The 27,327-nt window shown below is 44.9% G+C and overlaps 1 protein-coding gene across 1 annotated transcript in view; it reads left to right on the top strand.

Annotated features, from left to right (window-relative positions):
* Nucleotides 1-14,383: 14,383 nt before the first annotated feature.
* The window catches only part of SLC1A1 (solute carrier family 1 member 1), an 82,997-nt gene continuing 70,053 nt past the window's right edge, over nt 14,384-27,327 (top strand). The window contains exon 1 of the mRNA XM_042964685.1: nt 14,384-14,519. Coding sequence (XP_042820619.1) covers nt 14,429-14,519 — 91 coding nt within the window. The 5' untranslated portion in view covers nt 14,384-14,428. The remainder of the gene's footprint in view (nt 14,520-27,327) is intronic.

Raw genomic sequence — 27,327 nt, 5'->3', positions numbered from 1 at the left:
ATATAATTATCACTATAGATGCAAAAAAAGCACAGTTGATATAATTCAGCACCCATTTATTTCTTATTTTTATTTTTTTAACATTTATTTATGAGACAGAGAGAGACAGAGTATGAACGGAGGAGGGTCCAAGAGAGAGGGAGACACAGAATCTGAAACAGACTCCAGGCTCTGAGCTGTCAGTACAGAGCCCGATGCGGGGCTCAAACTCACGGACAGCAAGATCATGACCTGAGCCGAAGTCGGACGCCCAACCGACTGAGCCACCCAGGCGCCCCTCAGCACCCATTTATTAAGAAAACTCTTAGCTAACTAGAAGGAGCTCTCATAATCTGATAAGGAGGAGTTCACATCTTATTTAAGGTAAAATATTTAAAGCTTTCCTCCTAAGACTGGGAAGAAGACATGAATGTCTATGGTCACCACATCTACTCAATGTTTTAACCACACAAGAAAAGAAATGGAACAGAAGGGATTTTAAAAAGGCCTAAAATTGTCATTATTTACAAATAACATATTTGTGTATCTAGAAAATAAAAAATAATACACACTTAGTAGAATGAATAAATGAATTTAGCAAGACTGCTGGAAAGAAGATTAATACAGCAAAAATCAATTGTGTTTTCTAGATATCATTAACAACCAATTAGAAAATTTTAAAAAATTAAAGACATCATTTACAATACGAAAAACCTAGTAAAAGATGTACAAGACTTCTACCCAGAAAACTCCACTAACTTTTAAAAACTAAGGAAGACCCAAATAAATTAAGGAACATACCGAGGTCATGTAATTAAAGACTGAAAATCCATAAACTTGGTATATTTTAATGATGCCAAATCTCCCTAAAATTGACCTACAAAAAAAATCCCAGAAAGTTTTTCTGTGCATATTCACAAGCTATCTAAACTTTATATGAAAATCCAAAGGATCATTAATAGGTAGAATCATTCTCTTTCGTTTCTTAAAGAGAAATAGTAAGAAAGAGAAGTAGAATATATCAAATATCCAAGCTGATGATAAAGCTACAATAATTTGGACAGAGTGGGGATTGGTGGAAAGATAGACAAATAGATACATAGAACAAAATAGAGAGTCCAGGGGTGCCTGGGTGGCTCAGTCAGTTAAGCGTCCGACTTTGGCTCAGGTCATGATCTCACGGTTCATGAATTCAAGCCCCACATCGGGCTCTGTGCTGACAGCTCAGAGCCTGGAGCCTGCTTCAGATTCTGTGTCTCCCTTTCTCTCTGCCCCTCCCTGGCTCACCCTCTGTTGCTCTCGCTCTCTCCCAAAAATAAACATTAAAAAAAATAAAAAAATAAAAAAGAGAGAGTCCAGAAACAGATCCTCACATACACAGATACAAAAGTGACACTGACATGCCATGGACAAAGGATGATGTTTTCAATAAATGCTGCTGGATTAACTGGATATCCATATACAGAAAAATGGATCTTGACCTCTGCCCCACACCATTCAAAGTAATGAATTCCAGGAAGATTTTAGATCAAACGAGAGAAGACAATAAAGCTTTAAAAATAGAACATGTAATATCTTCATGCTATTGGGGTGCACAAGGATTTCTTAAACAAAATGCATATTCACCAAATTTCACAATTTTGTTCAACTGGATTATGTTAACATTTTAAAATTCAGGAAAGCAGATGAAATCATTAAGAGAGTAAAAAGGCAAGCCATGGTCAGAAAAGAGGCTTGATGCACATCTATCCAGCAAACGGCTCATATCAACAAAAGAATACAATGGACCACCTGGAGGAAGAGTGAGTGAAGACTTGAACAGATACTTCAAGAAAGAGGAGATATCCAAATGCCTACTAATGATATGAAAAGGTGATGATTCTCATTAGCCACTGGAGAAATGGACAGCAAAGCCACAATTACATGCTCACCAGAGTGGCCAAAATTAACATTTTTAAAAATCTGACAATACTGTCATAGATCAGTTTCCCAGGGAAACATATTCTGGCACTTTCAAATTTGTATGCAAGGAGGTTTACTAGGGACTGCTCTTGAAAATATCTATAAATTGTGAGGGAAGTAGGATTGGACAGAGGGGAGAATCCTGCAGTACAGCCCTTAGTTAATCTTGCAAGAAACTTTCAAGTTGGGATGGCCCTTGGAAATTGCCTCTACCCCATCACCATCACCACAGCACCATCACAAACACCACAGATCATTGTACGTGCTACTCCCAGCGGAAGGTGCGTGACCTTGGATGTGGAAACACTCTTTGCCTAAGGGAAATTCACAGATGCACCACCACCATCACCAACAGTTAAGCGAATGAGCACTTTGGTCCCAAAGAAAGGTCTAGGTGGAATACCACAGAATTCCCTATGAACATCAAGTATTGGTAAAGATAGAGAACAACTCATCTCTCACACAGTGCGGATAAGAGTATAGTTTGGTACAGACACATTGGAAACCACCTGGAAATATCTAAGAAAGCTGAACATGCATACTCTATGACCAAACACATACATATTGTACCAAACACAGGTACCACAATGTGCCAAGCAGCATTATTTATAATGGTCAAAAGCTGGAAACAACCCAAATGCCTGTCCACAATATAATGGGTAAATAATTGTGGCACAATCATACAAAGAACACTATTGCTGTCCAAAACAGCACGGATGAATTTCACAAATGTAATGTGGATTGAAAGAAGCCAGACCCAGTAAAGTGTGAGGTGTGATTTTATAACTGCAAAGTTCAAAGACAGAAAATATATGTTAATAGTAGGTAGGATAATAGGTATGTAAAGAGTCATTCTCGTGATATGCCCAGCACAGAGGAAGTCGGACCCAATACAAGTCTATGTCTCCAACTCCGGGTCCTGAAAGATACCAGTAATGTGTATGTGGCATTTCCCCCAGCCAGGATAAAATTTTTACATTCCATCTTCCCTAGGCTTCCCTTTATATTAAAAAAAAATTTTTTTTAATGTTTTATTTATTTTTGAGACAGAGAGAGACAGAGCATGAGCAGGGGAGGGGCAGAGAGAGAGGGAGACACAAAATCCAAAGCAGGCTCCAGGCTCTGAGCTGTCGGCACAGAGCCCAATGCAGGGCTTGAACCCACAAACCACGATATCATGACCTGAGCCGAAGTTGGACGCTCAACCGACTGAGCCACCCAGGTGCCCTGGCTTCCCTTTATATTTAACCAGAGGAAGGAAGAAATAATAGAAAAGAGGAAGACACTAGAGTTTTTAGTTTGTCATATGTAGTGTTTCTTTACTTCGTCCAATAAAACTGTAAATATCACTGACGTCATTTTACACCTTAAAAATTATTTTTAAGCTGTAAGAGAAATAAAAAAGAAATGTAAATATAGACATTCCCTATATGAATTTATAATTGTATATAAGCATTAGTGGATTAGGAAGTGGGAGGCTGACGTACACGTAAAACACTAAAACGATAATATCAGAAAGCGTGTGATATTGCACTCAAAATGATCCATAGGCAGAGATGGAGACAGGACATAGTAAGATGCAGTTTTTTGAAGGGGCTGAGCTTAAGAGATTTAGTTGGAGGGCGTGCAGACTGCTAGTTGCTTGCCCAATAGTCATTTTTTATTTCTTATTTAGTAAAAGAGAAAAACCTGATTTTATTTGAGGCCACAATCTGCACAATCGTCCCCATTTTCCAGCTTTTCTTACAGCTAGATATGACCAGGTAGCCAAGCGCCGTATGGCACATCTAAGCAGAGCACGGGATGGAGCGTCTGGGAATATCCTAAAAGGTAACTGACTCAGGGTGCCTGGCGGGGCTCCATCGGTTAAGCGTCCGGCTTCGGCTCTGATCGTGATCTCATGGTTTGCGGGTTCAAGCCCCATGTTGGGCTCGGTGCTGCCAGCTCAGAGCCTGGAGTCTGCTTTGGATTCTGTGTCTGCCTCTCTTTCTGCCCTTCCCCCACTCACCTGCTGTCTCTCTCTTTCTCTTAAAAATAAACATTTAAAAAAATTTTTTAAGTTAAAGGACTCAATAGAGCAGTGTAACTACTCTGCTTTTCCTCACTTCCTTCCTCCTGCTGTCTGGCATATGATAGCTGGCACTCCAGCAGTCACTTTGGACCATGAGGCTAAGATAGCAGAACAGAGAGGAAGAAGGAGCATGGGATCCCAATGACCATGGAGCTCCAACACAAGCACCAGGCTTTGAACTCCTCCTGAGAGTAAAACAGATGATCTCTACCTCAGGTGTATAGAACTTTCTATTCAGGTATTAAAATAAGGTGTGGACTTAATGGTATGATGGGTCGTACTGGCTCCCAAGAGCCAATTGTTTAATTTTCAGAAACATCTGTGAGTCGGCTGTTAAACACTTCCATTTTAAAAAACAAAGCTATATAGATGTAAAGCTAAATAAATACCCTATTCAAAGGCAATAAATACTCAAAATCTCAGTATGTCCTAATTATTTTTATGGCCTTTTACCATTTTCCATGCCCTTGACGTTATTTACATGTGTCTATGTGTATGGTAGAAATACTTCATAAGGTGTCACTGTACATCTCTTCCTAACTCCAAATTCCACGATTTCATGTTGGTAGCTTAAAACTGGCCATGATGGAAGTCTTTGCCCATGGAACCCAGCAAGTGTTAAAAATCAGGGCTGCTTCTTTTTTTCTTTTTCTCTCCCTTTTGTTTTTTGTCTGGAGAACTTGTTGGGAGACACTTGCCAGCATACTACGAGTGAGGTCAATGCTATCCCTTGTGATATTGCTCGTAATAGTAAAATCCTGGGGGCGCCTGGATGGCTCAGTCGGTTAAGCATCCGACTTCAGCTCAGGTCACGATCTCGCGGTCCGTGAGTTCGAGCCCCGTGTCGGGCTCTGGGCTGATGGCTCAGAGCCTGGAGCCTGCTTCCGATTCTGTGTCTCCCTCTCTCTCTGCCCCTCCCCCGTTCATGCTCTGTCTCTCTCTGTCTCAAAAATAAATAAACGTTAAAAAAAATAGTAAAACCCTGGAAACAAACCAAAGGTCTGTCAATAGGAAGCCTGTTAAAAATCTATGGGTATATCCACACAGTATGGTATTCTGTAGCAGTTCAAAGGAATGAGGAAGACTTCTTTATACCAACAACTACACAAAGGACTATTGAACAGAAAAAGGAATGAGCAAGATCTCTGTATCATAATATTGAGTGGGCAACAGAATAAATGGAGAGGAAGCGAGGCTTAGAAAATGTTACCTTTGTGTAACAAAGGGCAGGAGAATAGAAATATATATATTTGTGTATGTTTTCTAAAAAGAAGCAACTGAAGGATAAACCAAGTATCAGTAGATGTCTACAAAGTGTTCCATAGGTTGAGAGGGAGAGGGGACCGCCAGTAAAATGAGAATTCTCTGATTATGCTGATTTATAGTTTTGACTGAACTATGTAAATGTTTTACAGACTTTACAATGTATTCGATTTTTGAGGGTACCTGGGTGGCTCAGTCAGTTAAGTGTCCAGCTTCAGCTCAGGTCATGATCTCGTGGTTCATGGGTTCAAGCCTCATGTTGGGCTCTGTGCTGACAGCTCGGAGTCTGGAGCCTGCTTCGGATTCTGTGTCTCCCTCTCTCTGCCCCTTCCCTGCTCATGCTCTGTCTCTTTGTCTCTCTCAAAAATAAATAAAAATGTTAAACACTTTTAAGACAATTTTTTAAAAAAATAAAATTTATTAGATTTTTAAAAAAACAACTCCTAAAATTTCAGAACAAATGGAAACCCATGGTCCTAACTGCATATCGAATTGATGTCATAACCACACAGGGAAGATAATTTCTTCAAGTGACTATTACACACAGTAATTTGGCTGCATATATCTCACGGGATATGTTCTAGGGACAAAAAGAACCAGAAGAAATCTTAAGCCGCATTCAGTGGTCTTATTATTAGAAGTAATGTTTATACATATATATATTTTACTATTATGTGCACATTACAGGATTAGGAAATCAACACTTGAATTAATGTCTTTAAGAACCAAGATTTTCAAAATAGTGAAAAAAGTGATATGAGTAAATTGAAGAAGTTTAATCCAAACTCTGTAGTGTTACTTTTGAGTTGGCTCACACACATTAGGATGGCTACTATGAAAACAAACAGAGAAACTAACAAGTGTTGGTGAGGATGTGGAGAAACCGGAACCCTTGTACATTGCTGGCAGGAACGTAAAATGATCCAGCCAATATCGGAAACACTATGGCAGTTCCTCAAAATATGAGACATAGAACTACCACATAGAATTCCACTTCTGATACAGACACAAAAGAATAAAAAATGGGGACTGGAACAGATATTGACACACCCATGTTCACACCAGCATTATTCACAACCCAAGTGTTTATCAGTGGATGAATGGATAAACAAATACAACGGAATATCATTCAGCTGTAAAAAGGAAAGAATTCGGACACATGCCAACACAGATGACCCTTGAGGATGTTACGCTAAGTGAAACAAACCGGTCACAAGAGCACAAACAGCCATAGATACAGAATGTAGAAAAGGGGTTGCCAGGAGCTGGAGGAAAAAGGAGTGGGGAGTTAGTATTTAATGGGTAGAGTTTCAGTTTAGGAAAGATGGACAGTGGTAATGGTTGCAGAACAGTGTGAATGCATTTAATGCCACAAAACTGCAAATTTAAGAACATACATTTAATTCATTATGAATAGTTTATGATAATAAAAAAATTGGATAGGAAATATCAGTATGAACTCATGATTTGTCTCTTTCTATGAACTATGTATTCCTGAGTGCTGTCCACTAGAAGGCCCAGAAACACTGAGAACCTACTAGCAATGAGCGACCCCCATCACCAAGACTGTAATTTCTAAATTCTATTCTCCACAAAAAGGAGCCCGGAACCTTTGGAGAAATGGCTGATTCCAGTTCCAGGGAAGGAGATGTATGAGAAGGTCTTGGGACATTTTGCTGATCCAGAAAATAAGAACACAGGTTCTTGCTAAAGACACAGGAGCCAAAATGAAGGGCTCCCATTAGCCAACGATGGGACAATGTCAGCAAGGACAAGAATCATGACTGTAACCGCCTGAAACCTATAAATCCACCCAAAAACACAAATCCATGTTTTGTTGGGGATGCCTGGGCGGCTCAAGGGGTTAAAGTGTCTGACTCTTGATCTCAGCTCAGGTCATTATCTCACAATTCATGACACTGAGCCCCGTGTCTGGCTCTGCCCTAACAGCACAGAGTCTGCTTGGGATTCTCTCTCTCTCTCTCTCTCTTTCTCTCTCTCTCTCTCTCTCCCCCTCTCTCTCTCTGCTTCTTCCCCACTCGCACATGCGTGCACTCTCTCTCTCAAAAATAAACAAATATTATAAATCAATCAATCAATCAATCAATCAATCAATCTAGCTAGCTAGCTAGCTAGCTATCTGTGTGTTCATAATATCACTGATTAAAAAAACAAGGAAACAAAACATCATCAGTCGCCCTTGGAGGCTGCTAGCATACCAATGCATGATCGAGAAAAAAACCAATAAAGGGAAAAAATTAACCACAGATCCTGCTTTTTCTGTGCAAACTCTATTTCAGGGTAACCAAGTAGTCGATGAGGTAAAAATTCTTTTTATAGAAGAATTCCAGCAAATGTATTCAGAGGAATGATAGAATTAGAACAAATTAAATAAAATGGTAAGCAACCATCACTAACAGATGCCAAAGCTATATTCAAAAGGTTGATGGTGAATTTATCTCAGATGAATCAGGCTGACATCAGAACCCACTGTTCGTTCGATTTTAGCATTGCCAACTATCAACTCTCTACATCCAACCACTCTCCTAGAGGAAAACAGTGGACACAGAGAAACATGAATTTGCCACCATGAAGAAGCAGACAGCCAAACCCAGAATGTGGGGAATTTTGTAGGACAAATGCCCTAGTCCCTTCGACAAACAAATGAGATGGGAGGAGGGAATCTGTTGTAGAAAAGAGACTTTAAAACATTAACAACCCAATGTAATGTGTGGATGCATTTGGATCCTGGTGTCCAGAGTATTGTCCCTGGTTCCAATTTGCCCTGGGGCCTTCACGGTTGAAATCTGCAGTTGGGAAGACGTATTCTGCCCTTTCTCTTGGCCTCATTAGAGCTGAGGGACATTTACCACAGCCTCCGTCTCTCCTCAGCTGCTGCTAGAAATAAGTAAGCAAGTCTCTGCATCGGGCCAGTTCACATGGGACCTCCCCTCCTCCCCGCCCAAGACTCTGTGGGTCACCTTACACTGTGATGACCAGTCATGGCTCTCAGTTCAGCAGCCCAGCCACCAGGAACCCAGGGTGGCTGGGAACTGAAGCCTCAGATCCTCTCCCTGCCTGACTACCCTTCCTCCCACATTTGTGTTGATGTGGCTGCACCCCAGACTGGTAAGGGATAGCCTGGGAGGCAGCCCCCTAATGGGCAGTTAGGGACAGAACTGCCACCCTGTATTCTCTAACATATACCCCCTTCTTGGACAGAGCCTGGAGAGAGAAAACAGCACCAGCACCTCTCTTACTCTCCCTTTGCCCCCGCCCATTCCCTTGACCAAAAAGGGGTGAGAGCTTCTTCTAATGCTCCTATGTATTCGCTTCCTGCTGCAACAGAGTGGCAGCTGCTGTAGGGAACAGGGTGTCTCTATTTCCTACACTATAGGAGAATTCTATGAGATGGATCTTCCATGCTGGGGTTTTGGTATTCTCAACGTGGAGATGAAAGAATACGAAACATTCTTTCCCATGATAACAGTCTTTCCAGCTACGTAATCCCACACTTCCGGCAGAAATGGAATGTTAGCACACTTTTTTCTTTAAATTGCTACTGTAACCAATCCTCATCTCCCAAGCATAGCAACACCTTGGCCTAGCAGGGCAAAGAACCTGTGCTCGCACATTAATAACATTGATATTACTACTCTTACACACACACACACACACACACACACACAGATTTAAGTGGAATTAAAATACGCATATTTTAAGTTTCATATTTTTAGGTACACAAATAATAAGTGACTATAGCCTTGTTATAAAAAAACAACTCGCCCACAGTTTTACAACTTACTTTTGCCATTTCAAAACACCTGCATATTTACCATTTTCCCACGTAACTCACTGTTTTCCTGAAATACGCTTTTCAATACCTGAATAGTGTTCCATTGCTAAGGTATCAAATTGATATTAAGTGTATCTGTGCCTACTTAACCAATCTTTAGCGAATTCACTTTACTATCACGTAGTTTGATTGTTTCCCACTGAGCAGGAATGAACAGCCCTTTTTTGAGTGGGGGAATTTGTAGAGGTAGAATGATTAAGCTAAAGAATTTAAACACTCTTGATGGAAGATGTTACAAACTGCCTAATTATCCTCAGAAAAGTCATAGCATTTTTTAGGTGTACTAGCACCATGGGACACTGTCCATTTCTGCAAACTTTCCCTAAGTTTCCAATTTATAATATTAAAATTACACATTTTAAGATATTTTCTGTTAAAACACCCTTGTTTAGCTGGCAAACAAATACTGACTTAAATTTTCGTTTCCTCGAGTGCTAATGAGATTGAAAATTTGTTCATGTTTCAAATACGTATTGGCCATTTGTATTTGTTACTTCAAATGTTATCTTCAGATGAGGAACTCGAGGTTCAGGGAGGTTAAATGACTTGTTCAAGGACACACAGTTTCTATGTAGCAGATACATTTTTCATATGTAGATATAGAGACACAGAGATAGAGATAGATAGATATAGATAAATATAGATTCTAAAGTGAAATAGAATTGTTCTTCCGTTTGCCAGAGTAGGCAATAAAGCCCATGGGCAAAGTTCTGTTGAATTCGGATCTCAAGGACATCTAAATAATATATAAGTCCCTTCAGGCCAGATTGTCTTTATGAAATATTTCTTAGAGAATCGCTGTGACCGTTTAATGAATTACAGTTCTTCTATCTTTTAATTTATAATTGCGAGATGAATTCAATAAGGAAGAGAATGCTAAAAAGGGCATCTGAATATGCTGACAGCATCCTTCTTACTATCCATCAGTCATGAATGGCCGCACAGCCGTAGATGCTGAAAGAGACTCTGGTCCCCATGACCTCCTTCTCCCCATTACCACAGCATGAGGACAAACCAACCAACTGCATATGTTTTATGATGGTAGAATGCAACCAGCATACTATTTCTAGAGTCGATCAGATGCTGGTGCCTTACTTTTTGTCTCTGAATGCCTTTCATTCCCGTCCTGAGTAATATATAAGTCCGTGCTGTCACCTGATGATGTAACCTTGTATGGAAAAGTCAAAGTCCCTTTTCTGTAATAACTAACAAGAGAGTCCACGAGTCAACAAGGGGAGAAATAAAGAAAGGAACAATAACAATAAAGGAAATGCCCGCGTTACTTAAATGTTAAAAAAAAAAAAAAAGCACACTGGCAAAATGTCACGTATTAAGAAACGGCCAAAGGATTATATCAGCAGGGTGAAGGGATCTGGGGGGAGGGGAGAGATGTTAATACCTATTGGAGGGGGAAAATCCGAACAATTCTTTCTACGCGGCTTTAAGGTCTTACCCCAGGAGAGTGAAGATTTTGTTCCAAGACCTGAGTGGGTCAAGTTCCCCTGGAGGGGAGGACTTACAAGAAAAATGCCTCCTAACTCTTGTCCAATTTGAGATTATTTGTGTCCATGACTATCACAGGCAACGCAAATAAAGAAATAAAACTTACGCCTTAAGGGTCTCCGATCTCCCCCCTCCCCAAAGTGATGCTTCCTATACCTACAGGTGATGATCTTATCTTTGCCTAAAAGAAGGCAAATAAATCACATTAGGAGCCACCAGCAGCAACGGAGAGTGACCTGAAGAGCTTGACCACCGCCCCATAAAATGTAGGTAGCTTGCATGTGAGCACAACACGTCAGGACAGCCTGGTGGCTCCTGGACGTGGACGGATGGATTCCTGAAGATCTTGCAGAAAGTAACTCAAGCGATGTCGCTGTAACAATTCTGTATTTGTTCCTCATCTAAGAGATGATGGTGTCATGCACAGAGTTGGTGTATTCAGCTTGCGCCAGATCGCCTCGTCCACCTTGATTGTCCTCTGACTAAAAGAGAGAACTGAAGGAAGTCACCTAACCTTCTTTTTGCCCCAGATTCCTCAGCTGTAAAACAAAGTCGATGACGACACACGGTATCTCATGTGACTCTTCCTACAGTCCCATGAGGGAACAGTAGTCCCTACTACATCCAGTTGTTGGGAGGATCAAAGGAGTTAATCTGTGCAAAGTGGTTGGAAAGGTGCCTGGTACATGCTAAGTGCATTGTGTCTGCTTACTAATTATTTTTTATTGCCAGCTAAAGTGGAATTTCCATGGAACAATAGCATAAACACAGTTTATAATTCACCCGCTTTGAACTTTTGAGATTCTTGACTTTTATTCTTAATGTAGGAGATTTTTATTATTTCAAAATGAGTGTATATACTTTGGTTTTATTCATCTTTCAACATTTAACTACCTTATTCTAAAAAAAATTTTTTTCTAATGTTTATTCATTTTTGAGAGAGAGACAGAGCAGAGATAGAGCATGAGCAGGGGAGGGGCAGAGAGCGAGGGAGACACAGAATCTGAAACAGGCTCCAGGCTCTGAGCTGTCAGCACAGAGCCCGACGCGGGGCTCGAACTCATGGACCGCGAGATCATGACCTGAGCCGAAGTCGGATCCTTAACCGACTGAGCCACCCAGGCGCCCCAATATTGCACTACTTTAAAACTGCGTAACGTATATAAGCATATGTGGCACCTGGGTGGCTCAGTCGGTTAAGCGTCTGAGTCTTGACTTCAGCTCAGGGCATGATTTCACGGTTGTGAGATCGAGCCCTGCGTGCACTGGGCTCCACGCTGAGCACGGAGCCTGCTTGGGCTTCTCTCTCTCTCCCTCTCTCTTTCTCTCTCTGCCCCTCCCCTGCTCATGTTCTCTCTTTCTCTCAAAATAAATAAATACACATTAAAAAATAAGCATAAAGCAAGTATGCGCTGTATAGGCATTAGGTGTGAAAATGTAGATTGAGAGTCCCTTGCAACTTTAATGGGCAACGACTAGTTATAAATATGCAAGGATTCTCGTGGGTCCGAAGCAGTTCAGGTGTGGTCCTGACAGGCAGGCCACAAAAGAGAGGGAGTGACAGATGCCTGCTCAGGTGGGCTCCAAGCAAAACTAGCGAAGGTACTTGTGCACCAGGCACTAAAGTCTTTCACACACATTGTCTTCAACTCTTACAAGACCCCCACGAGATACAGAGTATTAATGCTTCCATTTTGCAGATGTAGAAACTGAGACCAAAAAAACTTAAGCAACTTGCCCAGAGTTCCCCAGCTCGTAAGTGGTAGTGCTGGGATTCAAACCTAGTTGTTCTTCAATACACCTCAAAAAGTCATGATGTCCAAGAACACCTTTGGTTCTTCCACTGTTTTCTCTCTTGAGGTTCTGTTTATCTCTTAAATACAGCCCTACCCACAACTGTAACGGGCGAGAGTGTGCTCATGGTAGACGCTTTGGGAAACGCAGAAAGAAAGCAAAAAGATTCGAACAAGGTATTATTCCCACCCGAAGATGACCAGCGTTAAAACTTTGGCATATTTCCTCCTAGACTTTTTTTCTAAGCACTTGATTCTATTTTATAGTTTGTTTTAGGTAGCTCTGACCAAATTGTATACACAATTTAATCTTCCTTTTCTCCCCCTCATATTATTGTAACCTGGGCTACCTTGTGCAATTAGACATTGCATACACTTCCTTTCTAGAGGCTGCATAAGGCACGACAGCAGGACAGTCCTGTAATATATTTGCTGTTCCTTTCATGTTGGACATCTGAGTATTTCTAGCTTTTTTATTGTGGGATGAATATCGCTGTCCCCTCTTGCTTGATAGTTTCCCTCCTGACGTTTCCTCAGATCCTCCTCAGGCTCACAATGACCTTGATCTCCCTCTATCCTTCCTTGTCTCAAAATGTACTTTCTGGAAAGGAGCTGACAAAGTCATTCATACTAAAGTGTATGTGGCTCATAAAGCTGAATTAGTGTCTCTTCAAGAATGCTTGCATCAATTTCAGCCAAAGGAATGAAGCTCTAATTGTGGGATTTTAGTCATCAGATCACCTAGCCGAGGAGCTCCCCCCCCTCCCCCATTCAGCGAGTAGACTCCAGAATAACAAAAATGTGCAGGGCTTACTTTATGTTAGGAAAGCTGGCGAGAAGGCAGCCTGGAGCTGCGGAGGTGCTGATGTGGGAAAGGAGAGAAAAGAGTTTGTATGAGTGAGGGTGAAATAATGGGGTAGAAGAAGGAAAGAGAACTCGAAAATTCACTTAGCCTCGCAGAAGACATTTGGCACCACTTACCTGGCTTCTCCATCTCCCCTGTTGGCCTTTCCAGCGCATTTGGCCTTAGGGACGGGCCCGCCCACCGTCTCCCAGCACCGCACGGCCGGGCGCTCAGACCTAGTCACTCTGCCGAGGCTCACAGTTCGGGGGCCTTCGGAGGCCACAGAGCCAGTCAAGTTGTAAGAGGGCCCACTCCAAGCCCTGTGTCCACAGACACTCCAATGGGTGCCTCACCGCCCGCTGCTCAGAAAGGAGAGTTCATGATACGGGCGGGAGCTGGGGGGGGGGGGGCGGGTAGAGGTGAGCTTTCCCCACGTCCTGTTCTGCACCCCACTTCACCCCCAGCAACCCCCCCGCCCCTCCCGCTAGGGGCTTCAAGCTCTCCAGGCTGGGGGCAGATCCTTGGCTCCGGCGGGGAGCAGAGGGGCCCCACTGCGGGCCTCAGTTTCCCTCAACTCTCCCCACTGGTCAAGGGGGTCGCGGCGCCCAGGGGTCGGCGTGGAGACCTGGGGGGGCGGGGCTGGGCGGGCGGAGGCGCAAACCACAGTGGCTCCGCCCCTCTGGGCCAGGAGGGGAGGAAACCGTGAATCCGAAAAGCTGGTCTGGCAGGACAGAAAAAGAGAGAGAGGGAGGGAGGGAGAGCGAGAGCGAGAGTCCAGGTGCAGCCTGGGCGGGCGTGGCGCTGCGGGCTCCCCGGGACCCCGGGCGCGCGGCGCTCGCCCCCACGCGCCGCCGGCCCGCCGCCCCTCCCTCCTCCCTCCTCCCTCGCTGGTTGGCCCGCGCGCCGCAGAGCGCGGCGGCGGCAGGAGGAGCCGGGCGCGCCCGACGCGCACGGCCGGCGAGGTGGCCGGGGCTGCGGGCGCGGCGCGCGAGCTCAGGTGGCGGCGACGGTGACAGCGACAGCGACAGCGGCGGCCGCAGCAGCCGGCGCGCACCCGCTCCCCGGCGCGCCCGCGTCCCGCCCCCGCCGCGCCTCCGCCGGTTCCCCGCGCACAATAGCGGCCGCCGCGGCGGCGGCTCCCGGCCCGGGCGCCCGCCATGGGGAAGCCGGCGAGGAAGGGATGCGACTGCAGGCGCTTCCTGAGGAACAACTGGCTGCTGCTGTCCACCGTGGCCGCCGTGGTGCTAGGTGAGCGGCGGGGCGGGTGGGCGGCGCGCGCGCACCCTCCCGCGCCCCCGGCGCCCGGGCCGCGTGCGGGGCCCCACGGGGGCGAGGGTGGCGGGCGAGGCGCCCCCCGGGCCTCGGAGCCGCGCCGGGGCTCCCCCGCGTGCGAGCCGCAGAGCTCCTCGGGGACTCCCGTTTGGGGGCTCCCCGAGCCGCGGGTGCCCGCTTTACCCAAAACGGTCCGAGGGGCTTGGAAGGGGAAGGGGGGCAAGTAGCTCTCGGTTCTTCCCGTTTGGAAGCAAACGTGCTTTATTATGGTTTTAATCCTCTGTGCTTTCCGCGCGCCCCGCCCCCCCCCCCATATTTTCCTGAACCATGCTGCCGGGACGGGGTTGGAGGGTGGATTACGGTTCTCGGTGGGACTGGAGGAGGCACCTTAACCTCAGGGATGGCCAGGGCCCCGAGGGGCGGGAGGGAGAGGGTGTTGCCGCTCACCCTGGGCCACATTCTTGCCGGAACTCAGGGGGGTGCGGTTATGGCCCCCAGGAGGTCGTTGGGGGAAGAACGATCCGAGAGCCCAGATTCCTCCGTTTCCCACCCTGATATAGCCAGAATAGCCTCCCGGAGCCTCCTTGCTCTCCACATTGCTTTTCTATTGAAAAGAATTTTCAAGTCCTATTTGCTTGTTTTTAAACAAGGGGGTATTAAAATGATTCACTCCTGACAGATTACTGGACTGAGTTGATGTCTGAGCCATTGCTCAGAGGTATGAGTTGTTCCTATTTAGATGATGAATTTCTGTCCATTTGTCTTACAACTTGGGCTCTGGGCTGCTCCCCATCGGGGATGGAGTCTCCTTTCCTCTCTGAGCTCACACAGGTGCAGACACCCAGCAGGTGAGATTCCTTGGAAGTCCCCATCTTCCCTTTGGAAACAGCTGGGTTTGCTGAAGGGGGGGGGGGGCGGGGAACGGCGGCTTCTTCCCCAGGGATGCTTCTGGATATCAGAATATTTGGCACTGTGTCCTCCCACTCTTGATGCCCCTCCCCCAGAAACCTGTGGAAGTTATAGAAACCTCAGAGTCAGATTTGCTCCTCCAGAGCCTTGTGCAAAATCAAGTCAGATTTCTAGTAAAGAAGTAACATCCTGAAATTGCCTTAGCAGAGGCCATTTGTGGGAGGAAAGGAGAGAAGCAAGTCTTTCTTACCTGCTTAATTCTGTTTCCCCCAAGGGCCAAGTGGCTTAGGGGTTTTTCGGGAAGGTTTTTAAGGGCAGGATACTGCCCCCCTACATTTAAATAAGAAACTACAGAGAGAGGGATTTGATTTCCATGCATCCAGATAGATGCAATATCCTTGTGTGTTTTCCTGGTAATAAGAGTCCAGAATTAATTGTTAAACCCTTTTTAAGGATGGTTACTGGATAACCCAAGGCTGGCATTTCCCTCCCAATTCCTTGGGAGAGTGGAATAATCCTGCCTCTTTAGCCGTAGGATTCTCATCTGGTGAAGAAGTGTTGCACATCGCTGTTCAGTGTACCAATTCACTAGAGGGTGGTTTGGAAAGGATTTTGAGCAGTTGTTCCCTGGCCTTCGGGACCCGTTGCATAAATACATCTTCAGTGTCAAGGGATCACGTGCCCATTTTGCAGATGTGGCCTTTGGCATCGGGGCACTTTCCAACAGTTTTTAATCTGGTTGAGCCCCGGGAGCTTGATTCAGACACTCTTCTGGAGAAAGGGAAACCACCACATAAAAATTTGAAGTGCTCCACTGAAGTCTTTCTGGACTTACTCCTCCAGGAGCAGCACAGGGCAATCCAGAGGGTTTCTGCGCCTGGTCTGAGAAGTGCCAAGCCTAGGGCCACCCCCAGTGTGCCCATCCCTGGAACCCCACCCCCACCCTCTGTCCTGGGATCTTCCTTTTCTTTCTCCAGAGCACTGGGTCTGAGTGCGAATCATACCTCTGTTGGTGTAGTCTGCACTAGCTCAGTTTAACCAGAAAGAAATTCCAGCTAACTTACGACAGTGAGGCTGAGTCCACATATAAACTGAGAGTAAGTTTATTTTTAAAACAGTCTTAATTGTTACAGAAAATCACAAGCATGGTCATGTAGCCTCCTTTCTGGACCTTTTTTAAGAAGAAGAAACTGTTAGGGGTGCCTGGGTGGCTCAGTCGGTTAAGTGCCCGACTTGGGCTCAGGTCATGATCTCACGGTTCGTGGGTTTGAGCCCCGCGTCCGGCTTTGTGCTGAGAGCTCAGAGCCTAGAGCCTGCTTCAAAATCTGTGTGTGTGTATGTCTCTCTCTCTCTCTTTGCCCTCCCCCACTTGCACTCAGTCTCTCTCTCAAAACTAAATAAACATTAAAATAATTTTTTTAAAAAAAGAAGAAGAAACTGTTAAATGTATTAACTACCTTGATAGAATGTCCTCTTCTGATTATAGCCATCCAAATGTTTGGTCCCTGCTGTAATTCAGCAGACCTGACACGTTAAGATATTTTGATTATTGAAGTGAGGGACGAAGGTTTTTATGAACTAGCTTAAAGCCTCTGGTTTTTCAAGACCTAGGATGTGAGGGGAAATGCAATTAAAGAGCATTCATTTTTTTAAAAAAGAGATGGAAAGGATAAACCATTTTGTTTTGTGCCCCATAGCCTGATTCTCAGTTCACTTAGACAGAAATTCTGAGGGTAGAATTTTTGTGCTCCAAGTGGGAATTCTGTCCAGGCAGAATCACTGTGTGTAAAAACTCTGGGTCAGAGCATTCTGATTCAGGTGATCCAATAATGATCATATCATGTACAGATCTTCCTCCACTTATGATAGGATTAGGTCCCAAATAAGCCCATTGTAAGTTGAAGATATTAAGTATCATAATTGAAAAATGCATTTAATATACCTAACCTACCAAGCAAGCACCGTGGCTTAGGCTAGCCTAGCTTAAATGTGCTCACAACATTTACCTTAGCCTGCAGTTGGGCAAAATCACCTCACACAAAGCCTATTTTATAATGTAATTTGTTGAACACGGTACTGAAAGTGAAAAACAGTGGTTGTGGGGTACAGAATGGTCGTGAGCGTATCGGTTGTTTATCTCCGTGAAGGCCTCGCCATCAGAACTGAAGCTTGGCTCCCACTGCCCAGCCCCACGGGGGAGAGAGGATTGTACCACATCTCTCTAGCCCGTGAAAAGATCACAATTCAAAATTTGAAGTCTGATCTCTGCTGAAGAGGCATCACTTCCACACCGATGTAAAGTTGAAAAACCACGAGTGGAATCATCATGAGTCAGGGACCGTGTGTGTAATGTTTTAGATTAAAGCACTCATGAATTGTTCACCCCACTCACAGCATAGAGCTTGATCTTTCTGTCCAGGATGTTATGTCGGTCATTCGAAACACCTGATTTCCACCTTACAGATTTTCAGGAAAGGAAGTAGATGTTATTTACATGACAGAGCTGGCGAGCTGATTCATGCTGAATAATTTTCTTCAGCGTGCTCAGGAAGCAATCATTTATAGATTGAGATTCCATTGTCTGAAAGGGAGGACAATTCTTTCACGTTATTAGTGATACCCTTGCTCCTTGTCTCCTGCACTAAGCCTCTGGTAGCATACATTTGGCAATGCTAAGTTGAGTCCTGGTAAATGCTCTCTTCCTGCTTCTGTGTGTCTGTGACAGGGCTGGCTGCTGCTCAGGCTGTACCTCACCTGCACAGAGCCTTGTGTGTGGCGATATTCCAGAATGCATATCGTCGTTGATAAAGCTCTTTTGGTCTGGTAGCTACCATGCCTGACGCTGCTGGGCCTTTAATCAGCTCAGCCTGGAATATACCTGCAGCAGCGAACACTTAAACCATTTGTTCATTCAACAGGGACTGTTCTAGGGCCTGGGGCACACCGCACTGAACAAAACAATAAAAACCCCTTTCCTGGTGGAACTTACATTCAAGTGGAGGGAGGTAAATAGAATAAATAGGTTAACTGCAACATGGAGTATATTAGATGGTGACAGCACTCTCCAGTAACATAAAGCTGGGAAGGGGTTGCAGTTTTAAATAGGGACACCCCTCCCCCCCCACCCGTGAAGGTAACAACTGACTGCAGACTAAGAAGAGGTGAAGGAACATGTGCTCCGGTGTCTGGGGAGCATCCTGGCTTGTTTGAAAAAGAACAAGGGGTGGAGTGAGGGAGGGGAGATGGGGAGGCAGGAGGCTAGGAGGGGACAGAGCACTGGGAGACTGTAAGCTCCTCTAAGGACTTTGACTTTTACTGGGAGCTGGGAAGCCATCGAAAGGTTTTGAGCAGAGCTGTGACAGGGTCTGGTTGTATTTTAATCAGCTCGCCCTGGCTGCTGTTTTGACCACAGACTGCAGAGGCAAGGGTGGAAACAAGCTGGTTGAGAAGGCTAGTGTGCTTAACCTACTGTGTATTTGACTTATTATACCTCTCTAATCTCATTTCCATCATGGCTGATGAAATATTAGGAAATACTTGTGAAAAAAGTCAATGACATGGGAATGCAAGCTGGTGCAGCCACTCTGGAAAACAGTATGGAAGTTCCTCAAAAAACCAGAAATAGAATTACCCTACGACCTAGCAGTTGCACTACTAGGCATTTATCCACGAGATACAGGTGAGCTGTTTCAAAGGGGCACATGCACCCCCATGTTTATAGCATCAGTATCAACAACAGCCAAAGTAGGGAAAGAGCCCAAATGTCCATCAATGGATGAGTGGATAAAGAAGATGTGGTGTGTGTGTGTGTGTGTGGTGTGTGTATATATGTATATATATATATACACGCATATATATATACATACATACATGTATATGTATATATATACATATATATATATACACATACATACACACACACACACACACACACACACACACACACACACACACACACACAATGGAGTATTACTCGGCAATCAAAAAGAATGAAATCTTGCCATTTGCAACTGTGTGGATAGAACCGGAGGGTATTATGCTAAGTGAAATTAGTCAGAGAAAGACAAATATCATATGACTTCACTCATATGAGGACTTTAAGAGACAAAACAGATGAACATAAGGGAAGGGAAGCAAACATAATATAAAAACAGGGAGGGAGACAAAACATAAGAGACTCTTGAATATGGAGAACAAACAGAGGGTTACTGGAGGGGTTGTGGGAGGGGGGATGGGCTAAATGGGTAAGGGGCATTAAGGGATCTACTCCTGAAATCATTGTTGCACTATATGCTAACTAATTTGGATGTAGATTTTAAAAAATTAAAATTAAGACAGTCAATGACTTTGCAAAAATTGCAACTGTAAAGTAGGTATTGCTTATATATATAGGCTTACATAGATATGATTAGAGGTATAGGTAGAGCTATGAGGAAACTATAAAGATCCCTACATGCAGGTGAGGAAACTGAGACTCAACAGTGGAGGACTTAGTCCCGGTCACCTCTGGCTTGCTCCCCGTCTCCCTGTCATACCTGGTCCTTGCCGGCTCTCCTGGGAATCAGAAGTGTGGCTGAGTGACGTATCAGGTGGAAAATAACCTGCACCGTGCACTTTGGTCTGTATTGTCCTTCTCTCCCCCTGAGACTGGGAAGGGGCAGAAACATGCCTCCAGGACTCCAGGAAGGGCGGGTTGTGCCCTTGGAGGAACACGTGCTCCAGAGGATCTTGCCGGACTCATCAGCTGGGCTGGTGTCTGCTCTGGGCTCAGACCTACTCTCATGCCTCTGTTCATGAGGCTGCCCGGCTATTCCTCCCACTGCAAAGTCTGCCTCTCCTGCCTTTTAACAGAGAGGCTCGGCATGACTGTAGCAGAGGGTGCGACGGAGGAACACGTTCAACAAAAAGAGCAAGCCTGCTGAGGAGGCAGAGCCAGACCCTGGAGGACCTAGAATGCCACGCCAATGAGTTTGGACACGGTCTGAGGGTTAGGTTGGCAAAGACACGATCAGAGCCGTGCTTGAAGAAGATCATTGAGGCAGATGGATGTGCGGAATGGATCCCGGGAAGGTAGCCTTGCAGGTGGGCAGACTACCCAGGGGATTAATGTCCGTGTCCGGCAGGGAGAGAGGGGTCCTGGGCTGCGCAGCAACAATGGGAGTGGAAAAGAAATGACGCTGAACTCTAGATGCTCAGCAGGTTATCCTGATGGAGTATGGCTGAATCTGGTCCTCTAGGGGAAGAAAGTGGCAACCTCTAGCAGGAGAGGGAATCCTAGAAGTGCCACAGGCTTGTTAAGGAACTGTTGTGCTCTCCTCCTGTGCAGAAGGAATATCTGCTGGAGGTGCCTGGGTGGCTCAGTCGGTTGGGCGTCCAGCTCTTGATTTTGACTCGTCGTGATCCCAGGGTCATGGGATCGAGCCCTGCATTGGTCTCTGTGCTCAGCATGGAACCTGCTTAGGATTCCCTGTCCCTCCCCTGCTTTCTCTCTCTCTCTCTAAAATAAAAAAACAAAAAAAAAACACAAAAACCAAAAAAAGAAGGAATATCTACTTGTATGTATTATTCTGCAGTTAGAATATATTCTCTCTCTCTCTCTTTTTTTTTTTTTTTTTTTTTTTTTTTTTTTTTTTTTTTTTGCCTCCTCCACTAATCTGTGAACTTCCTGAACCCATAGCACCTGTGACAATGTCTGGTAGATGCAATACATTTGTTGATTTATTGAACCATTTATGGCCCAGAGAGTAAGACATTGTCCTTGTTTATGGAGTGAATAAATGAGTCCCAAACTTGGTTTGACCCCCATTTCCTCCATAACTTCTCTTCTGCCCACTTTAGCATCCTCTGATCTGCATCAGTGACCCAGATTAACACTGAGTCTACATATATATCAAGCATGTTAATCTTTTCTTCCTCAAAACTAGGTTTATAGGGGTACCTGGGTGGCTCAGTTGGTTGAGCATCCAGATGTGGTTCAGGTCATGATCTCCGGTTGTGAGTTCAGGCCCCGCATCAGGCCTGCTGGTGTCAGTGTGGGGCCCGTTTCAGATCCTCTGTCTCCCCCCCCCCTTTCTGTCCCTCCCCCACTCTCTCTCCCTCAAAAATAAACATTAAAAAAAACAAACAAACACTAGATTTTAGACCCCTTGAGGGCAGAATCACTCCTACCACCCCTAACAGACACTGGAAGATGAAATGAGACAGTGAAGTAATGAAACTCACGCTTAAGAGCTATGTAAGAAAGTGTACCTGATACTTAAACTCTCTGGGCCTTTGTTTCTTTTTTAATTTTTTTTTAACGTTTATTTTTGAGACAGAGAGAGACAGAGCGTGAACAGGGGAGGGGCAGAGAGAGAGGGAGACACAGAATTGGAAGCAGGCTCCCAGGCTCTGAGCCATCAGCCCAGAGCCCGACACGGGGCTCAAACTCACGGACCGTGAGATCATGACCCGAGCCGAAGTCGGACCCCCAACCGACTGAGCCACCCAGGCACCCCATGGGCCTTTGTTTCTTATCAGAAAGAAGAGGGGTTCAGATGAGGCAGAGGAGAAAAGATTTCATGCACGTGCCAACTCCCCTTTATAGATAGTAGACTGCCGTGTGTGATATGAATGTTGAACAGAAGAATTGGAAACAGAAGTTCTGCAGTTGATTACTGATGTCTGCCAAGGGCTTAGGAGCAGAGAGTAGGGGCGTGTGTGCCACATGCTTGTCGACCTTGGGTTAGAAAATCTCTGAGGTTCCTTCTAGCTCTGATCCTGTAGCTCAGATTATACCATCATTCCTCAGTGTATTGCTGGGAGCCACAGGACCTCTTCCATAGGGCACAGGGTGTGAAAAGTCATTAAGGGAGGAGGAAATGACCTTGATGTTGAGTCACATATAAACCTCTGTGAATTGGGTTTAATAATGTAAACTGGGGGTGCCCAGCTGGTTAAATCAGTAGAGGATGCAACTCTTAATCTCAGGGTCCTGAGTTCAAGCCCCACATTGGGCATGGAGGCTACTGTAAAAAAATAATAATAATAATAATAATGTAAGTTGTATGTGGGACTATTACCTGGGCGGTGTTCCAGGTCAGCATTAGATTACTCAGGAATATGAGGTCTCATAAACTTGTGTTGTTGCTCTATATGCATACATATCTTACATGCATCTGCTTAGTTAAGAACCTTAGAGAGGAGGCCCTTTAGCTGGCTAGAGTTCCACATATTAAAGAATTAAGAGAAGAATTTTGGGCTTTGAATGTCTATGCCTGATGCTTTCATTTTTTAAACCGAATCAGAACCAAGACGAATTTCGGACTCCCTGAACAGATTCTGATTTTTGGTTCTCTACATGGTGTATACCTCAAGTCTATAAGACCAAAACCCCACCCGAAGTTATGCGAGCCTGGTATTACAAAATGAATCTTTAAAAAGTTATCACAAGCCTAAGACTCCGCACACCTTGTGTTGTAGACACATTCTATCTGTTGGGAGGACTTTGAAGGTACATTGCTAACGTCCAGCGAAGGGAAAGATGGTGTGTGTGCTTGTGTGTGTGTATGTCTGTCTATTCAGTTTTTCTTTTTTTCTTTTTAACGTTTATTTATTTTTGAAATAGAAAGAGACAGAGCATGAATGGGGGAGGGTCAGAGAGAGGGAGACACAGAATCCGAAACAGGCTCCAGGCTCTGAGCTGTCAGCACAGAGCCCGACGCGGGGCTCGAACTCACGGACCGCGAGATCATGAACTGAGCCGAAGTCGGCCGCCCAGCCAAGTGAGCCACCCAGGCGCCCCTATCTATTCAGTTTAATAGAAAAGAGAAGGTTGTCTGTATTCAGTATCTTGTTAGATACTGGTTAACGTGAGATATGTTGGGTTTTTTAGTACAAAAAAGTTCTGTAGAATCAAAGTTACCCACCTGTCAAACATTTGAGCAGCAAGCAGAAGAAATAAAGGAAACTTGAGGGGCGCCTGGGTGGCTCGGTCGGTTGAGTGTCTGACTTCAGCTCAGGTCATGATCTCATGGTTTGCGAGCGCGAGCCCCACATCGGGCTCTCTGCTGTCAGCACAGAGCCCACTTCAGATCCTCTGTCTCCCTCTCTCTCTGTCCCTCCTCCTCTCTCTGTCTCAAAAATAAATAAACATAAAAAAATTAAAAAAAAAGAAAGGAAACTTCGCACAAAGACAAGCAGTGGGGAAAACTACCGTGTGCCGCATCAGAATACAGTAGCTCGGACGGCTAAAAACCCTGGATGGGTCAGACAAGGTGTAAATAAGTGGGATTAGGAATCAGCTATCGGAGAGCATATGCGTGCTCCCGTGAGCACTTGCTCGTGAAGAAAGGAAGCTTTCCACATTAATTACTTGCGAGAACTTGTGATTACCTTTACCAGAGCCGAGCCTCAGTGTAACTGTCCCGTGGGGAGTCCGACCCACTGGCCTCGTGTTCGCCTGGGGACCTGCACATCTCCCCTGTGTGCGTGTCGCTGGAGACCCAGAGTCACATATACTGTGGGGACTCCAGCACTCTCGAAGAAAACGAATTCATTTTCGATGACATCAAGTGGCCCATTTAAACACCCCGGCAGCGGTGTCTGTTGAAGTAGCAAGTGTTTTCAGTGGTCTTCCCTATTGAGAACGTTAAACATACATCTAATAGCAGAGAATATTGGAGACAGTTACCGTTAAGCCAATAGCTCACTTTGGAGCTATAGTTTAGCTCAGTGGATAGATTTAGAAGGAGCCAATTCATTATACTTGCTGAGGAAACAGCCCAAACTACAACAAAGAGTGCTCTGTTGCCATTAGTACACCCCACAGTAACACCTCTGTTGATGGAAAGGAAGTGTTTCGGTGACTCACTCGTTGCCAGAAATGTTACTACCCTACGTTTGAAAAACATCTGCCAACTGCCTGTTCCATTACCAGAGGTAGAATATATCCTTTCCAGCGAATGCTCCTGCACTTTCCGGGATGGATGGACCTTGTCCCAGCCCACAGACGCTTCATGCTGTGTGTCCTGGGTTGTTGCGGTCCCGGCCCCGGGCCCGGTTGTGTGAGTTTGGGGCATACGCTCAGCTGGGACAAGACCCAGGGCCAGCTCCTCCACACCCAGGCTGAGGTCTCCGTTCCCCCAGCCCTTCTTGGTCTAGGGGTCCCTAACTGTGTCCACAGATAGGACGGCACATCTTCATGTGTCCAGGAAGGGTCCTGACATGAGCATCATGTGACTCTGTGAGGTCCGCATGTTGATGCAAAGTGGTGGCCTCTGGGGCTGGAACTTCCATTCAGAAATGACATAAGCGAGCATCCACGCTATGTGCTTATTCTTATAACTGTTCTGAGACGATTACCTGGGTTCAGTGCTCTCGGGTTTTTAAAACTTCATCTACTTACTCAACTAAGGAGGAAACCCTTCGAGAAGAGTGCTTAAGTGAGATTATACAATCAGATTATCTTTCAACCGCTGTTCTGTTGCTTGAGAGTTACCAGGTTACTTATAATTCAGTAAAGAATGAAGTCAACAACAAAAAAATGCATCGTCACCAGAAATATCTAACCATGGAAAGCCCAGTCTCCAAACCTCTTCCCATTCCTAGAAGATAAACTGATTTTGCTCAATTTCTCTGGGTATTTCCTAGATTTAGTTGTCTTCTGATTCCCTTAACTACTTTACGGGTTTCATACAAGATTGCCCAAATTATGAGACAATGAGGGAGACACATTTTCTCCTTTGAAAAGTTACTTCTCTTGTGGTTAACCAAGCCTGCTATTTGCTAATATTTGTCAGAGGGTTACTATGAGTTTTATGCACATTTATTTCTCATTTGACCCTTGATACAATGAGGCAAGAAGTTTACCCTTTTACAGATGAGGAGAAGGAAACTTAAAAGCTTTAAGTCCCGTGGCTGAGGTCGTAGTCAAAGCTGGGATTTGCACCCAGGACGGTCCAACTCCCAGTCTAAGGTTCTTTCACCGTTAAGCAGGCTCCTTCCTTCCTAGCAAATCTTGATACACCTAATGGGTAGTTCAAATTATTCTTATAGATTTCACTCTTGTTCAGTATCTAAATAGAGCCTTTCGTCCCATTTCTTCCTCCATGCCTTGCCTGTTTCATGTCTCCTCTTTATCCTGGCCTTAACTTGGGGCAGTCTACAGTGGTTAGCCTTTCCCCCATTCTCCTCCACAACGCCTTCTATTTGAACTTGTATGCTAGTTGAGCTTGTCTACTGATTGCTTTCCCTGGGTGTGTTGTACTTTGCTGCTCTGATGCCTTTTTATTTTTGCTTTTCAAATTTTTATTTAAAGTATATAGTTAACATGTAGTGTAATATTGATTTCACGACTAGAATTTAGTGATTCCTCACTACATACAACACCCACTGCTCATCCCAACAAGTGCCCTCCTTAATGCCCATCCCCCATTTAGCCCATCCCCCACACACACCTCCCTTCTAGCCACCCTCAGTTTGCTCTCTCTATTTAGGATTCTCTTATGGTTTGCCTCCCTCTCTGTTTTTATCTTATTTTTCCTTCCCTTCCCCTATGTTCATCTGTTTTGTTTCTTAAATAACACATATGAGTGAAATCATATGGTGTTTGTCTTTCCCTGCCTGACTTGTTTCACTTGGCATAATACTCTCTAGCTTCATCGATGTCAATGCAAATGGCAAGATTTCATTCTTTTTGATGGCTGAGTAATATTCCATTGTGTACATATACTACATCTTCTTTATTCAGTCATCAGTTGGTGGGCATTTGGGCTCTTTCCATCATTTGGCTATTGTTGAGAGTGCTGTAAGCACTGGTGTGCATGTGCCCCTTGGAAACTGTATTTTTGTATCCTTTGGGTAAATTCCTAGCTGTGCTCTTGCTGGGTCATAGGGTAGGTCTATTTTTAATTTTTTGAGGAACCTCCACACTGTCTTCCAGAGCGGCTGCACCAGTTTGCATTCCCACCAGCAATGCAAAAGAGATCCTCTTTCTCCGCATCCTTGCCAACATCTGTTGTTGCCTGAGTTGTTTGTTTTAACCATTCTGACAGGTGTGAGGTGGTATCTTGTCGTGTTTTTGATCTGTATTTTCCTGATGATGGCTGCTCTAATGCTTTTGCTCATGTGTTTCACCTACTGTTATCCTACCCATCCTTGAAGGTGGATCATCCAATTCCCACTTTTCCTGTGTAGACCTCTCTAGCCACCCAGCTGGAGCTAATCTGCCTTCTCTGTGCTCTGGTAACCTTTAATTTATATCCCCACGTCACACTGCGTTTGCACCCCCTCCCCCCAAACTCTGCCCTGTGGCAGACATCACCAGCTACTTACTTACAGCACTCTACCACGGAGCTCAGTTATGGCCCCAGAAGCCCCAAAACTATCCTCCAGGCAACCACTGTCAATCAAAGGAAGTTGGCATGTGAGATGAAAAGCGTTGTCTATGATTGGGAAGATCTCTTCGTTTAGCCATCAATTAGGAGCTCAATTTAATGGAGCAAGTGTTGATGTTACTGGGGTTCAAGTCTGTGTTTTGTCCCAGAGTGTCAGGCAGTGTGCATGCAGATACAACAGCAGTAACCCAAGTGGTAAATGCTGCAAGAAAGCTACGTCTCGCCTTGGGCCTTAATAGAAAAGAGGCAGAATTGAGAAGGAATTCTGGAGAAGGCTGGGAATGGCCTAGAGCAGGTGTAGCAGGATTCCTGGGCTGGAAGATTGGAAATATCACAAGCCCAGGTAGAGATAACCATGTGAGTACAAAGGCCCATCTCCAGTCTTACGTCCAATCTCAGTATCGTGTGCAACTACTATGTGAGAAATGTATTGTTGTGTTTTTACAACCTCTCTTTCTTATCTCAGTTTCCTGAGGATAGAAGAAAGTGCTGTCTCATTT

The sequence above is a fragment of the Panthera tigris genome, chromosome D4, assembly GCF_018350195.1.
Source record: "Panthera tigris isolate Pti1 chromosome D4, P.tigris_Pti1_mat1.1, whole genome shotgun sequence".
NCBI classification, from domain to species: Eukaryota; Metazoa; Chordata; class Mammalia; order Carnivora; family Felidae; genus Panthera; species Panthera tigris.
This window is presented reverse-complemented; position numbering and strand designations above follow the sequence as displayed.